The 13,180-nt window shown below is 39.4% G+C and overlaps 1 protein-coding gene across 2 annotated transcripts; it reads right to left on the reverse strand.

Moving 5' to 3' along the window:
- Positions 1–1,261: 1,261 nt before the first annotated feature.
- LOC127413717 (28S ribosomal protein S6, mitochondrial-like) lies at positions 1,262–10,910 on the reverse strand. 2 transcript variants are annotated; one of them, XR_007892683.1, is made up of 4 exons: positions 10,444–10,910; positions 9,940–10,023; positions 4,368–4,583; positions 1,262–3,774 (listed from the first exon to the last, which is right to left on the reverse strand). XR_007892683.1 is itself a non-coding variant. In XM_051651082.1 (2 exons), the coding sequence occupies exon 1, from the start codon at positions 10,800–10,802 to the stop codon at positions 10,446–10,448; it is 357 nt and encodes a 118-aa protein (XP_051507042.1). In that variant the 5' UTR covers positions 10,803–10,910; the 3' UTR covers positions 9,521–10,023; positions 10,444–10,445. The 2 variants fall into 2 exon arrangements, 1 of the variants encoding a protein (XP_051507042.1); XM_051651082.1 differs by lacking the exons at positions 1,262–3,774; positions 4,368–4,583 and having other exon boundaries at positions 9,521–10,023.
- Positions 10,911–13,180: the final 2,270 nt, after the last annotated feature.

A 13,180-nucleotide genomic window follows, 5' to 3' on the forward strand; every position in this document is an offset into this window, starting at 1 on the left:
AACGTGTAATATTTTTCCATATTAATGATTTCTTCTTGATTGTGGCTAGATGCAGCCAAATCTTATTTTAGTTTTTTAATAAGCTGAATGTGTTGTTTTGAGTTACATTAGCTGTATCAAATGTACTCCGCCATTAACATTACAAAATTAAATGTATGTGTGTATATATGCAAATAGAATGTTTAAGTCGAAAATTGATATTTCCTGAAGATATAAAATAACCATGACGAATGTTTTTGTGAAACATATAATGAGCCCAAGACTTTTGCACTGTACGGTATGAACACTCAGAAAAATTATTTTAATATTTACGCATTTCTATTTCATGACTGAATTCGATCAAATTGAATCGAGTAATCTTAAAAAAAATAACATGAAAAAATGACTAATAAACTACTTTAAGTTGTATTACTTTAAATTTGTTAATTACACAGTTCAATTTGATGTAATTTTGTTATTTACTTTAAATGCGTAAATCTCGTATAAGTGTAAGAGTTAAAAATTACAACATTTTAACTATACTTTAAATTTTGCTGGGTTGAGTCTGCTGGGTTATTTTGTTGGGTTATTTTCACAGTGTTGGGTAGTTTTTAACCCAACTTTGCTGGAATAATGGTTGGGTCATTGTCACTGACAGTAAAATAACCCACTGCTGGTTTATCTATGCCAAACTGGATAAAAACAATTTTTCAACTGTCATTTTTGCCTCCTGTCCTGAGAAAACTTCCTGAGGGGAATCTTCCTCAATAAAATTAAGTTTTGTATTCACTTGTGTTCCTATCCATCATTACTGTACAGACAGGAACAACTTCTGTTGTCTCACATTTTTGTTTTTTAAATGTACTTTGTATTACAACATCAACGTAATACCAAGCTAGTTTGGCAGCTAATTTATTTCATATCTGTTAAGGTTGCTGGCTTTGCTCAAATGCTGACGGAAACAACGGGTGAATCTCACTGTGCGTTCTTTTGTGTTTTTTTTTTTTTTACTACATTTTTTTATTGAAAAATGTTCAAACAACACAGGCAATTGAGAAGACAAATTAAACAAGGCAGACATTAAAGATTAAGTACAACAAATTCCAAGTAGACATGTAGATCTTCTGGGAATCCTTAATAAATTAACAAAGAAAAGCAAGTTAAAGAAAAGGAGAAAACATAAAAAAAAAAAATAAATAAACGCATATTATATATATATATATATATATATATATATATATATATATATATATATATATATATATATATATAAAAGGGGTAAACGCATCACAAAGCACTTAAATTATTTAACATTTTCACAAGTGCGAGAGGCCTGGGTGTCTCGGCAATAAAGACACTGACTACCACACCTGGAGTCACAAGTTCAAATCCAGGGCGTGCTGAGTGAATTCAGTCAGGCTTCCTAAGCAACCAATTGGCCCGTCTGCTAGGGTGGGTAGAGTCACATTGAGTTAACCTCCTTGTGGTCGCTAAAATGTGGTTTCACTCTCGGTGGGGTGCGTGGTGTGTTGTGCGTGGATGCCGCGGAGAATAGCGTGAAGCCTCCACATGCGCTAGGTCTACGCGGTAACGCGCTCAACAAGCCACGTGATAAGATGCATGGATCAGGGCCAGCCCTGACCAATTTGGTGCCCTAGGCAAGATTTTAGCTGGTGCCCCTTGCATCGCAGCCAATTCCACCACTGATCATTGTGTTCATACACTCACACAGAAACTGAATTTTTTTATGTCTTAGAGATTTTCTTTATTTTAGAAACAAAACCCCCCACAAAATTAAAAACAGTATTAAAGAAACAAGTGACATAAAACAAATTATAAATACAACATAAATAAGAGTATTGCATGAAAAACTAAGTATAGTACAGAAACCTCAGTGCAAAATATGCACAATGTAGCATTACAGTCTCATCAAGTGAAGAGAGGGCTGTATCCACTACCACATAAAATAATGTGGTTTCCATTCTTCGAAGTGCATCACCAATAGGCTCATCTGGTGCCTCATAACCAAAGTGCCTTTTTGTGGTTCTCAACTGCTTTTGTTTGAGTACAGTCTCCACGTTCATCTCCTCGCACATTTCCTTTGCAGTTTTCTGTGCATCAGAAAATCCAGTGTTTCTGTAGCAGGTGAGGGAATCTCTAGTTTTCTTCAGCAAGTTGACAGCCACATCTAGCTGCATGGAGGGTGACTACATCAGTTTACTCACATGCTGGATCTTGTTGAGGATGTCATACCATATGACTGTGCAAACAGAAAAGCGGTAGGATCCAATCTCCTCAGCCAAAGACTGGGCTTCAACTTTCACCACAGGGTCTGCAGTAGTTTCCCTCACCTCCAAAAGAGCCTCTCTGACTTGCCCAGCCTGGTACCTTACTGCCTGAATGCTGTTTATCCTGCTTTCCCACCAGGTCTCTGACCAAGATTTCAGGATGGTTTTGACATGTTTCAGGACGATATCCCATCTATGGGTGGAAGCTGAGAAGAGTTTGAATAGTTTCGCGAAATATCCAAAGTAGCGAATGGCATCTGGTGAGCTCTTAGCAGCATCAGCTACCACCAGATTTAAAGTGTGGGCACCACATGGGACAAAAAATGCTCTTGAATTCAGTTGAAGCAGCCTAGCCTGAACATCTTTATTCTTTCCCTTCATGTTGGCGCCGTTGTCATATGACTGTCCTCTGCAGTCCTCAAAGGGGATGTTCAGCTCCTCCAGCCTTTTGAGGATGAGAGATGACTAACTTTCCCCTGTTGACATCTCTACCACAAGAAAGCCCATGAAATGTTCTTTAATTTGTGATCTCTTCCACTATTTTATCCAGTATTGTTGCAGTGATGGTGTCTATCAGTTCATTTTGTATTCTTTTGCCCAGGTAATGTGTGTGACTGCCAGATCCACTTTCCACTCTACCAACATGCTGCTTCATCACTGGATCAAATTTGGCCATAAGCTCCACCTCTTTGAGAAAATTGCCATTGTCTGGTTTGTTTAATGTGTCTGTGGATCCCCTTAAAGCCATGTTTCTTTCAGCTAAGGACTGAATTATTGCCACCAATCTGGTAAGAACTTCACGGCACCTGTTTCTCTCAGCCTCAACGAGTACCATCTCATGCTTATCTATTGTTAGCCCCTCTGCAAGACGGACCTCCAATGACTTCCATGTTGCCATGTGTGTATTGTGCTCCTGGCTATCCTCATGGGCCTTGCATTTTTCCAATCCCTTAGCCCTTCTCTATTCAATTTGATATCTCTCCTGAGAAAATATTTAGCAGCAGAAGCAGTACAAACTATCATTCTTTTTTGAGTACATTAGTCAGCTTCTTTTGATTTTTTCTCCATTGACTAAGACTCTGTTAAAATAGTCATCCTGTCTTTTTGTTTTGGAAACGTGAAATGGTTTTTTATTTGATACGGTCCTCTGAGAACAAATTCTGTTCTTACCTTATCATTTAAAACAGATGGCCAGTCAGCAGGGTCTATTGGTGCAGCCTTTTTGTAGATGCATGATGCTGTGCTGAGGTAGAGGGGACAGGTGCACTTGATGCTGCATCGCCGGTCTGTGCTAAGGTAGAGGGGACAGGTGCACCTGATGCTGCATCGCTGAGCTGTGCAAAGGTAGAGGGGACAGGTGCACTTGATGCTGTATTGCTGGCCTGTGCAAAGGTAGAGGGGACAGGTGCACTTGATGCTGCATCACTGGGCTGTGCTGAGGTAGAGAAGGTGTCTGAAGGTGGCCGAGGATTTGCAGGGGTGGGATTCAAATATTTCAAAAGTGCATCTGAAGAGAGAACAGGAGTATATGGTTGTTACATTATATTAATAAAAAAATCTGCTGATGGTGAAACAATATACAATAATAGCACTTAAGACACATTATAGCCTAAACACAAATAGCAACAGTAATTACACCTAGCATTCATGCACAAAACATGTATTCAGTGAGCACTTCTCTAGCATGCTGTTTGCTATAATACATATAATGATATATAATATAATTTATAATAATAATATAACAATCAATAATGAAAATGCAATGGCTTACAACTATTAATTACAAAAGGGGATGGAAAATAAAAAAAGGAAAAGCATTTTAATTTACTTTTACAATTTTTCAAAATTATGTTATAGGTTAGGTGATTCCCCAAACAACACCTGAATAGTCTTTCCAACATTCCCTAACGGCAGGTTCACTGTTCACACACACATCTTCGGTGATCATAATGAATTTAAGGTTAAAGTAACTGACATTAATTCTAGCTAGCTATTTAAATTAGCAAATGTTACTAGTATCGTCCAAAGTAAGCCAGCTAGTAGTAACACTGATTCAGCGGTAACTACTATGCAGTTAGATAAACTATCATATCACATTACCTCTGTTCTTATCCCATTTTGTTCCTCTTCTCTTCTTTTTCTTCCCTGGGCACCAGAGGGCTTTGTTCTTTTTGACATGTTTGAAGAAGGCTACTGATGCAAATTTATCTTGTTCAGTGACAGTGTCACTTCAGATAACGGAACTCGCCCATCCCCCACAATCAGGTAGTCTAAACATGAGAGTGGGGACGATTGATGCACCAGGCCGGGGTGACGCTGAGGGCAACAGAAAATATAAGCTATGTAGTTATGTTGTTTTGGGGGCTTTTCGCTTTTTTGTAATATTTAAAATTAATAGAGAAATGGGGAAATTGGACATCCTTGCCTAATTCCCTGTAGGATTTCAAATCTCTGGGATGTCCCATGTGACAGTGAGATAGAGCTATTCATATTTTTATATAGCATTTTTATAAAGGAGAGAAATTTGTTACCAAATCCTTATTTCTCAAGCGACTGGAAAATGAAATTGTGTTCAGCTGTATCGAAAGCTTTTCTAAAATCCAAAAATAAAATATACCCATCATCTTAAATCCATTCATGATAATCTATGATGTCTAAGACTAGTCTAATATTATTATTATGTATTGATCTTCCTTTCATAAAACCGGACTGTGATTCGCTGATTATTTGGACTAACCCCATCTTGAGTCTATTGGCAAAAATGTGGGCAAAGAGTTTATAGTCACTGTTAAGTAAGGTAATAGGGTGAAGTTTATCTATTCATCTAGCGTCTTTGTTTAGTTTGGGAATTAGAACGATCAGTCCTTGTTTCATAGTTGAGGTTAGGGAATTATCCTGAATACATTCAAGAATGGCTTGAAACAGTAGCTCCCTTAGGTCCTCAAAAATAAATTTAAAAAATCAGATGCGAGGCCATCAGGGCCTGGGGATTTCCCTAATGATAATTTACATATGGCCTCATCAAGGCGGAGCAATCTGTTGTTGAGAATGATGAGCTGTATAACGATACTGAAGAAGCTCTAAAGTAATGGATGTTGGACATTCATTTACAACTCCATTTATATATAGTAAATGTGGTGATGGGGGCATGGTCGTGTGTCTGTCTGCGGGAGAGAGAGAGCGGTAAGGCTTGTCACCTGGGTTGTAATTATCTCTAACACCTGTCTCGTTATAGTGATGGCGGAGGGAGACTTAAAAGCCGCACCAACTCACCAGTGGAGAGAGAGAGAGAGAGCACGAATTCGACGCTTGCTGAGCGTATCCATGATCTGACTGAGTGTTTAAAACGTTTCTTTTGTTACCTGATTGAGTGTTTGAATCTACGTGAACAAACTGTGTTAAGAACCTGAGGCAGAGAAATAAAAAGTCTTGCCTGCACTGCTTCGTTGCCTCCGGACTCCTCCAATGCCCAAGAGAACCGAACTTGTCACACTGGTTCCGAAACCTGGGACTTTGGAGGACAATGCCATTATGGAATCTTCACCGCTGGGCGAAGTCATCAAATCCCTCGCCAGCATCCAGCAAACCCAGCATCAAGCCCTCATGGAGTTATGCCTGGAGCAGGAACAGCAGTTCCAACTCTTGCTCCAGGCACAAGCGGAGGACCGGCAGGTGTTCCGGAGCCTAACTGACAGAGAGGGGGCTGGCGCTGCGACCCCCCCTGGAGCCCACTTCCAATGTGACCCTCATGAAGTTGGGGCCAAACGACAATCCAGCGGCCTACCTCGACTTGTTTGAGAAAACCGCTGAGGTGTGGAAGAGGCCGCCCGACCAGTGGGCGGCCCGCTTGTTGCCGTTACTATCCGGGGAGGCGCAGCTAGAGGCCCAACAGCTTCCTGCCGCCAGCCTCCTCAATTGCCCCGACCTCAAGAAAACCATCCTGCAGCGGGTCGGTCATAGTCCGGAGCAGAATCGCCAGTGGTTCCAATCCGAGGTTCGGGCGACACGACCACCCATTTGCCTTTGCCCAACAGCTCCGGGATGCTTGCTGGAAATGGTTGATGGCTGAGGGGACCTGTGGCACCGTGGACATCGTCGACCTGGTGGTACTGGAGCAGTTAATCACCCGGCTTCCTCGTGGGATGGCCGAGTGAGTCCAGTGCCACCACCCGGCGTCGCTGGAGGAGGCCGTCCAGTTGGTAGAGGATTACATGGCGGCGTTTCTGGGAGGCAGCGAAGCAGTCTCTTTTTCTCTCTCTCTTTTTCTAAGTTGGCGCTGCCAACTTCTCTGGGCTCAGTCTCATCTTAGTTGGAAAGTAGAACAGTGGAACTGTGTTTTTTGGTCTGAAGAGTCCACATTTCAAAAAGTTTTTGAAAAACACAGCTGTCGTGTTATCCGGGCCAAAGAGGAAAAGGACCATCCGAGCTGTTATTAGCGTCAGGTCCAAAAGCCAGTGTCTGTATGGGTACCTATGGCATGGGTAACTCACACATCTGTGAGAACACCATGAACTCAGACAGATATGTAAAAATTTTGGAGCAATACATACTGCCATCTAGCACCGTCTTTTCCAGGAACATCCCTGCATTTTCCAGCAGGACAACTTCAAACCACATACTGCCCAGATTACAAGTGCATGGCTGTATGAGCAGAGAGTGTGGGTGCTAGATTGGCCTGCCTGCAGTGCTGACCGGTCTCCAATTGAGAATGTGTGGTGCATTATGAAGCACACTATAAGGCAACGAAGACAACATTCAATTGTACATCTAAAGACCAACATGGATGAATAGGGGAAAATTCCACTTTCTAAACATAAACTTGTGTCTTCAGTGCCTAAATGCTTAATAAGTTTTACTAGAAGAAATGGTGTTGTTTCACAGTGGTAAACACTCGACTGTCCCAACTTTTTTGGAGGGTGTTGCAATCATCTGATTTGGAATGACTGTACATTACATTTTTTTAAAAACAAGGAAATTCATAAGGTAAAACATCATATAATGTTTAGTTGTGGTGCTTTCAATATAGCAAAGGGTAATTATAATTTACAAATCACTCTTTTTCGTTTTTATTAGTATTCTTCATACTGTCCCAGCTTTATCGGAATTGGGGTTGTATGTATACAGAATATATAGGCTATATATAAAACAGTAAAAAACAATTTTTTCATTTTATCTTACAGCAAAATCTCTATATACAGATTTTGTTGTAGAAATAAATGAAAACAATAGCCATTTATGAGCTCAAATTAACCCAGCATATTATCAATATGAGCTGGCATGTTGGGTTAACTGTACAACTCAGCTTGCTGGGTTAAAATATGTAACCCAATTTGCTGGGCTAGTTTAACCCAATGTGTGTTCTGTCCAATATTTACCTAGCACTTGGTTGCCAATTGGGTTATTTTTAACCCAGCCAAATGTAGCCAATTTTATAAGCTTAAAGGTCTACTAAGTAAATTTTTCACATTACAAAAGTCAATAATGCCCCTGTTGGGGCCTGGGTAGCTCAGCGAGTAGACGCTGACTACCACACCTGGAGTCGCAAGTTCAAATCCAGGGCATGCTGAGTGACTCCAGCCAGGTCTCCTAAGCAACCAAATTGGCCCAGTTGCTAGGGAGGGTAGAGTCACATGGGGTAACCTCCTCGTGATCACTATAATGTGGTTCGCACTCGGTGGGGTGCGTGGTGAGTTGTGCATAAAAATAAATAAATAAATAAATAAAATAAATAATACCCCTGTTAGTGAACACAGAATGAATTAATAATTTGCCATGGCTGACTGGGGCAGCTTTAATTCATAATTTTGAGTTAGTAGTACTTGAAGGCAAAGTTTAAGGAACATATATTTAAGTTATGATTCAAAACATAACATTTCAAGTTATGTTTTATTAGGACCACTAGACTGATTTTATTAATGACAACATTAGGGTTTATGGAGTAATGGTAACTTGATTAAAACTAGTCAGAATAGTAAAAAATAATAATAATAATAATAATAATAAGCTTAAAGGAAAATTCTCTCATCATTTACTCACCCTCATGCCATCCCAGATGTGTATGACTTTCTTTCCTCTGCAGAACACAAATGAAGATTTTTAGAAAAATATTTCAGCTCTGTAGGTCCGTACAATACAAGTGAATGGTGATCAGACATTTGACGCTACAAAAAACACAAAGGCAGCATAAACGTAATCCAAAAACCTCCAGTGGTTTAATCCATATCTTGAGAAGTGATATGATAGGTGTGGGTGAGAAACGGGTCAATATTTAAGTCCTTTTTTTACTATAAATATCCACTTTTACTTTCACTACCACATTCTCCTTTCTTTGTTTTTTGGTGATTCGCATTCTTCGTGCATATCACCACCTACTGGTTGGGGTTGGTCAAAGGTGGATTTTTATAGTAAAAAGGGACTTAAATATTGATCTGTTTCTCACCCATACCTTTCATAAATTAAACTTATTTTTCTGAAGATATGGATTTAACCACTGGAGCCTTAAGCCCAAAGTATACTTTGATTTTGACACGATCGCTCAGCGTCTGTGTAGTCGAACACGAGCCTGTCAAAGTATACTCCGTTTATGGTGCGCGCATACACAGGTGGTTGGTGCATGTGTGCTACGACGGCTATGAGACACCGGACAATTTCTCTTCAGGAGTTTAAACCCATAAAGATGCCTTTATATCCCTTCAAACTCGAGTTTTTTAATGCAGGTATCTCCAGACCTCCTCACACATGTGCTCTTGACTTGCAAATCCACTGTTGATGTTTTTACCTTCGTCTCCTGTTATTTACCGGCGGTTACATCTTCATCTAGCATTTCTTCGTGACAACAACGGCTCAAATGTGAGTATTGCCATCTTGTGGACCCACTAATTCATGCAAATAATTCCAGGCGCATGCGCATTTTGCTCGTTAGAAAAATCAGGCTGCACACGTTCAGTGCTCGAGCACTCTGCTAATTACATGATTTGCGTCACGCGTCAGCGCCTAACCCAAGTATATTTCGGGCTTTCTGGATTACTTTTATGCTGCCTTAATGTGCTTTTTGGAGCTTCAAAGTTTTGGCCTCCATTCACTTCCACTGTATGGACCTAAAGAGCTGAAATATTTTTTAAAAATCTTCATTTGTGTTCTGCAGAAGAAAGAAAGTCATACACACCTGGGATGGCATGAGGGTGAGAAATGATGAGAGAATTTTCATTTTTGGGTGAACTATCCCTTTAAGTTGAGGGAGGGTTTTTATTTTTTGGTAACTATTAGTATTTACAGTGCGTGAACACTGGTTCTGGGAGCAGCACTTCTCTTACTCTTTCCTTTGGATGAACCACTATGTTGTAGAATTCTTCTAGAACACTTCACAAATATACTTTTATTTATTTTTATTAATATTAATTAATAGTCTATTAATAAAGTTTCTGCTAAATAAATAACTATACATTGGATTTCTTTTGAACAGACTTTTGCTTAATTTTTTTTTAATTTTTTTTTTTAAATACTGCCATATAATAAAATAAAAAAATGAGTATGTAACTTTGTATACTGTTTCGTGGGTTGGGGTCCCAATAATATTCATTAATCTATTCTGAGCTTGTTGAAGCACATCATTTATTTTAAAATTAAACTGAAAGGAGATCATATGTACAGAGTTATTTAATGAAACATGTACCACATAAATAGCTCAAGTAAATGCCCTTCTCCAAAAATCGAGATATTATTTTGTCCGATTGCAGAAGTGGCGATCTTCACAGTCCTTTGGGAAAAAGAAAACATATTTACTCATGGTACATAAGACGGAACATATAATATCACATCAATATCAACAGCAAAAAACGAATCAGTTATTGTGGCCACATATATTTGGACACTAACAAAATGTCAAACCAGGTGGCATCTGTACACAAATGTTAATATATCTCTTTTCAGAGAGAACATTTCTGAGCCACTTTCGCAATGACTTCAAGAACTGTTTAATTTTTATTTAAAATAAATTCACCTTGGTTTGATGTTTTGTTATCTATTGCATTTGCGCATACGATTTTAAGAGTGTCCAAATAATTTTGGGCCACATTATATTGCTTTAGAATCCATGTACTTTCTCCTTTTCTCCTCTAAACACCCAATCCCAATCCTTATGAATAAAAAGAAATCATGGAAAAGCGGCGACTCTCACGTTTAATTCGAGGCACTCTTTACATTGGCAGGTGGAGGACCACAGCACTGCGCCTTGGAAAGCTCAAAGTCTTTTCTTAAAACTGTGGGACGCAAAATGTCAATGTCCCGTTCAAGTTGCTCTAAAAGCCCGCTGACGATTTTGGGCGAGGCGTGGAAGTCGACGGAGAAGTATCCGCCGTGCGTGTGGCGACAGTCGTGTTTGGAGATCTTGTATGGCAGTCTTCGCTCGCCGAGGTTCTCCAGACTCCGAACCACCGCGCCGCGCTCGAACAGAGTCTCCACCGCGCGCCGCAGGACAGCCGCAGTCTCCGGCTTCTGCATCGCCTTCAGGATCACACACAGCTCATACCTCGGCATCTTAAAATATGGAAAGTCCAGAGAGTTTACATCAAAGCTAAGAACAAATATCTCTGAGTGGAAAGCGACTTCAAAAGCTTAACATGCGTGTCCTTCTTCTTCTCTTTGTTTTTTGGCAGGTTGCAAACAAATTTTAAAGGTGCATACCGCCACCTACTGTACAAGAGTGTGTATCACCATGTCACTTAGCTCAAATTCTATTATTCAATCTTGTGCTTTTTAAAAAGGTAAAAAGTGCCCTCCTGATCTCTCCTATTCCTTCTTCCTCCCCTACTGTTCCCAATACCCCTTTGAGATCCCACGCCCGTCCTGTTTCTCTTACTTTGCCATGTAAGATCCTTCTTTCAGATTCATATATGGTACAATGCACAATGACATGTTCTACATTTTCTTTATCTCCACAGTTAGCACACTTATTACTATTTATTTTCCCTAGAACAGCCATTGTACTATTTAATCCTGTGTGGTCTAATCTGAGTCTTGTTATTATTATTTCCTCTCTTCTGTTCTTTTCTTTATAGATCTTTATTTTAACTGATTTTTGAATTTTATAAAATCTCCTTCCTTTCAGATCTTCATCCCACTTATTCTGCCAAATCTCCATTCCTTTATTCTTAATCAGGGCTTTCCCTTCTCCTTTTCCTAATGTAACTGAAATTGAGATTTCCTTTTGTAAAGCTTTTTTTGCAAGCCTGTCAGCACCCTCATTTCCTTTCAGTCTCTCGTGAGCTGGCACCCAACAAAACTGCGCATCAATACCATCTCTATGGATCCTAAACAAATTTTGAAAAAGTTCTATGATGAGATCATCTCTATCACTCTTCCTCGATTGGATGCTTCCCAAAACAACGATTGAATCAGTGCATATAACCACCCTATCTGGTTTAACCTCTTCAACCCATTGTAACCCTATTATGACTGCCACTAATTCTGCTGTATATACTGATAAATAATCTGAAAGTCTTTTAGCTATAGTTATTTTAAATTCAGGGATGTATACACCAATTCCCGCACTCCCTTGCTTATTCTTTGACCCATCTGTGTACATTTTAAGGTAGCTGAAATACTTATTTCTTACATATTAACTTGCTTTGTTACCCACTTCATTCATTAGCCATTCTCTTTTCTTCTCTAATATATTCATATCTACTTCTGTTGCTGGATAAAGCCATGGTGGATTACTATTTGGGGTAGTCCTAGTTAACTCTAAAGCCACCAAGCCATATTCACTAGCTCTTTCTTTCGATGTCCACCCAAATCCACTTCTCTTAAATTTGTCATATTCCCAGCAGTTCTGAATTGTTATTTTTGTGGGGTTTTCCTCTTCACTTCCTTTTAACCTAATCCAGTATGTAAGTGATAATTTTTCTCTTCTGAACTCCAATGGTATTTCACCTGCTTCTATTAGGACAGCATTAATGGGGGTTGACTTTGTGGCTCCTATACATAGCCGTAGAGCTCTATACTGTAATCTGTCTATATTTAGTAGTATTGTCTTAGCTGCTGCTCCATAGACTATACATCCATAATCAACTGTCGATCTCATAATAGCACTGTATATATCAATTAGTGACTGCTTATCAGCCCCCCAATCATATCCAGCCACTGCTTTTAGTAAATGTATTACTTTCTTGCATTTTGATTCTATATCTTTAATATGCACTTTCCATGTGTATTTATCTTCTAGCCATAGTCCTAACTACTTAAACTCAGACACCCTCTGCATTGACTTCCCATATAGTGTCAGCTTCTCAACATCAATCTTTTGCTTATTTGTAAATATCATATAGCATGACTTACTCATTGACAGATTAAACCCCCATTTAAATGACCATTTTCCCACTTTCTTTATTGCTTCTCTTAATTTTCCTATTACATATTTCACATTTCTTCCCCTTATCCATATAGCCCCATCATCTGCATATAATGCAGATTTGATACCATGCGTGTCCTCCGGCCTTCGAAGCGTCTTCTTCTGATTTGTGGCTGCTCACTCCGTAGGAGCATTACCGCCACCTACTGTACATTTTAAGTTCTGCAACACACTTTCTGTTAGCCACCTTATTCCCTACTACACCAACATGTAAAACGCTTACAGCATCTGTAAGAAAACTGCTAACGCGTCTCTTTTGTTAGAGAAATTAATTTATTTGATTTGAATATAAAAATGTATAGTTCCAATAGAAGAAGATACGTTGTTTATCGTATTAAGAAGGAATAAGAGACCTATGTTATGTTAATTTAGTTAACCCCCCCCAATAATCAAAACAAGCAGGTGCACCCGTTCCCGCAATTCTAAACATTTGATGCCGCTTAAAGTTACTATGCAAATCTAAAAACGTTACAGGGGCTGTGTCTCGTTTCGAAGGCTGCGTTCT

Source organism: Myxocyprinus asiaticus, chromosome 23, assembly GCF_019703515.2.
Source record: "Myxocyprinus asiaticus isolate MX2 ecotype Aquarium Trade chromosome 23, UBuf_Myxa_2, whole genome shotgun sequence".
Classification (NCBI taxonomy): Eukaryota; Metazoa; Chordata; class Actinopteri; order Cypriniformes; family Catostomidae; genus Myxocyprinus; species Myxocyprinus asiaticus.

Coding starts and splice junctions, on each gene's coding strand:
- LOC127413717 (XM_051651082.1), bottom strand. CDS start 10,802: ATGCCGAGGTATGAGCTGTGTGTGATCCTGAAGGCGATGCAGAAGCCG.